General features: G+C 41.2%; 1 protein-coding gene across 1 annotated transcript in view; it reads right to left on the bottom strand.

Moving 5' to 3' along the window:
- The window catches only part of LOC137614938 (uncharacterized), a 1,903-nt gene extending 507 nt beyond the window's left edge, over positions 1–1,396 (bottom strand). The window contains exons 1-2 of the mRNA XM_068344590.1: positions 1,041–1,396; positions 1–235 (exon numbers count right to left, since the gene is read on the bottom strand). The exon at positions 1–235 is cut by the window's left edge and continues 375 nt beyond it. Coding sequence (XP_068200691.1) covers positions 1–235; positions 1,041–1,295 — 490 coding nt within the window. The 5' untranslated portion in view covers positions 1,296–1,396. The remainder of the gene's footprint in view (positions 236–1,040) is intronic.
- Positions 1,397–2,500: the final 1,104 nt, after the last annotated feature.

Below are 2,500 nucleotides of genomic sequence, written 5' to 3' on the forward strand. Positions count from 1 at the left end.
ATTTCATCTCGTCGCTGAAGTCCGGGCAATCCTCGCGCATGTCGCAGCGCAGCGACAGGTCAATGCAGGTGCCATCGGCGCAGGTGAACTGTCCGTCGCCGCACACCGACAGGGTCATGTTCACGACGTCGCCGTTTCTGAGGCCGCAGACGTCGTAGCCCAGAGTCCAAGGTCTTTTGCCGAAGGGGTATTCCCCGGATCTTATTGGTGTCCATCTAGCTATGGCACCCGCCACCTATACAAAAAATGAAGTGAAAATACCTAGTTGTGGTGGAGAAAACAGTCTATTATATACAATTTGATATATTGTCCATCTAGCTATGGCACCCACCACCTATACAAAAACAGTTAAAATACCTATATAATGGATAAAATAGTCTTTTATGTAATATTTGATCTATTGTCCATCTAGCTATGGCACCCACCACCTATACAAAAACAGTTAAAATACCTATATAATGGATAAAATAGTCTTTTATGTAATATTTGATCTATTGTCTATCTAGCTATGGCACCCACCACCTATACAAAAACAGTTAAAATACCTATATAATGAATAAAATAGTCTTTTATGTAATATTTTATCTATTGTCCATCTAGCTATGGCACCCACCACCTATACAAAAACAGTTAAAATACCTATATAATGAATAAAATAGTCTTTTATGTAATATTTGATCTATTGTCCATCTAGCTATGGCACCCACCACCTATACAAAAACAGTTAGAATACTTATATAATGGAGAAAAGTCTTTTATGTAATATTTGATTTATTTAAGAAAATTTTTGCTTTTCCTCGTTTTGTGAGCTAAAATTTTGGCCTTTATAATAAATTTAACACATCTATACTACAATGGAATACACAGTGGCATTTATGTTAGTACTGTATTTTGTCATCATAAATGGTTGCTATATCTTAAATCTAGTTATAATTATCATCTATTTTTTCGCCTTGAGGAGAGAGAGAGAGAGAGAGAGAGAGAGAGAGAGAGAGAGAGAGAGAGAGGAGAGAGAGAGAGAGAGAGAGCTAAAAACCCACCTTTAGTGATTTCATAATCCAACTAGAAGCCTTCGAATCATAGACGATCTCCGAATGGAAGTATCCAGAGAGCGCTGGTTTCCCGCCACTTTCCCCTTGAAGAATATACTGGCGGTTGAAAGGGGAAGTCTTGCAAACGCCAGGGCCTCGTAGGTACAGCGTCGAACGCCTGGAAAACTCACAAGGGACGCAAAACGAATAAGAATCGACGCAAGATACGTCCGACCACCGAGAAGGGAAATCACCATACAACATCACCAAACAGTTTTCAGTATTCCCGCCATTAGGCGTTCCACCGCGCCAAGGACCCTCCCAGGCTAAGGGAAGTCCATTCGCTATGTAGACCCAGTCTCCTTCCTGGAATGAGGTGGAAAAGACAATTAATAGTAAAGATTCTATAACCAGTGAATTGTTGTATAATTATATAAGAAACTCGAGAGTAAAAATCTTGGTTGCATATCAAGGTCCCCTAGCTCACTTGGGCAAGACTGTGGCCGTAGCTTACAAGGGCAAGACTGTGGCCCTAGCTTACAAGGGCAAGACTGTGGCACTAGCTCACAAGGGCAAGTCTGTGGCCCTAGCTCACACGGGCAAATCTGTGGCCCTAGCTCACAAGGGCAAGACTGTGGCTCTAGCTCACAAGGAGCAAGACTGCCGCCCTAGCTCACAAGGGCAAGACTGTGGCTCTAGCTCACAAGGGCAAGTCTGTGGCCCTAGCTCACAAGGGAAAGACTGTGGCTCTAGCTCACAAGGGCAAGACTGTGGCCCTAGCTCACAAGGGCAAAGTCTGTGGCCCTAGCTCACAAGGGTAAGACTGTGGCTCTAGCTCACAAGGGCAAGACTGTGGCCCTAGCTCACAAGGGCAAGTGTGTGTCCTAGCTTACAAGGGAAAGACTGTGGCCCTTTAGCCTCTTTCCATATATTTGATAGTTTCTGATACTTACCTTGATATTATTCATGAGCTCCAAGCCACATATAAGCGGACCCCAACACCTCCAGAGCAATATGGCGCTCTAGAAAACCGTCCCTTCGTATAGCCAGGTGTTTTCAGCTAAGGACACGGGAACAGTAAGGTTTCCTCCAACTGACTGTGGTGGATATGGTACATATGAAAAAAAAAAAAACAGTTTTATTAGTATATTTATAAGTAAAAGGTATCAATGAAATGGTCTTGGGTTTGATATTTGCTTTCTAAATCTGCTGCAGTTATCTTTGTGTCTGTATAATTAAGATCAATATAATAGTTATAGCCTTAAATATTTAATCGTTTTAAGCTGTTTTTCTTAAAACTCTGACCTCTCATGAAGTAAACAAGTCATGACCCTTAATAAAAAATTAAGAATAAATACGTAGAAAAATGCACAGAAAAGTTACCATAATCATTCTTATAGCCAATAATCACCTTTTCGGAATGAAGATTAGAAGATAACATAAACGGTACATTAAGAACTGACTAATTA

Source organism: Palaemon carinicauda, chromosome 2, assembly GCF_036898095.1.
Source record: "Palaemon carinicauda isolate YSFRI2023 chromosome 2, ASM3689809v2, whole genome shotgun sequence".
NCBI classification, from domain to species: Eukaryota; Metazoa; Arthropoda; class Malacostraca; order Decapoda; family Palaemonidae; genus Palaemon; species Palaemon carinicauda.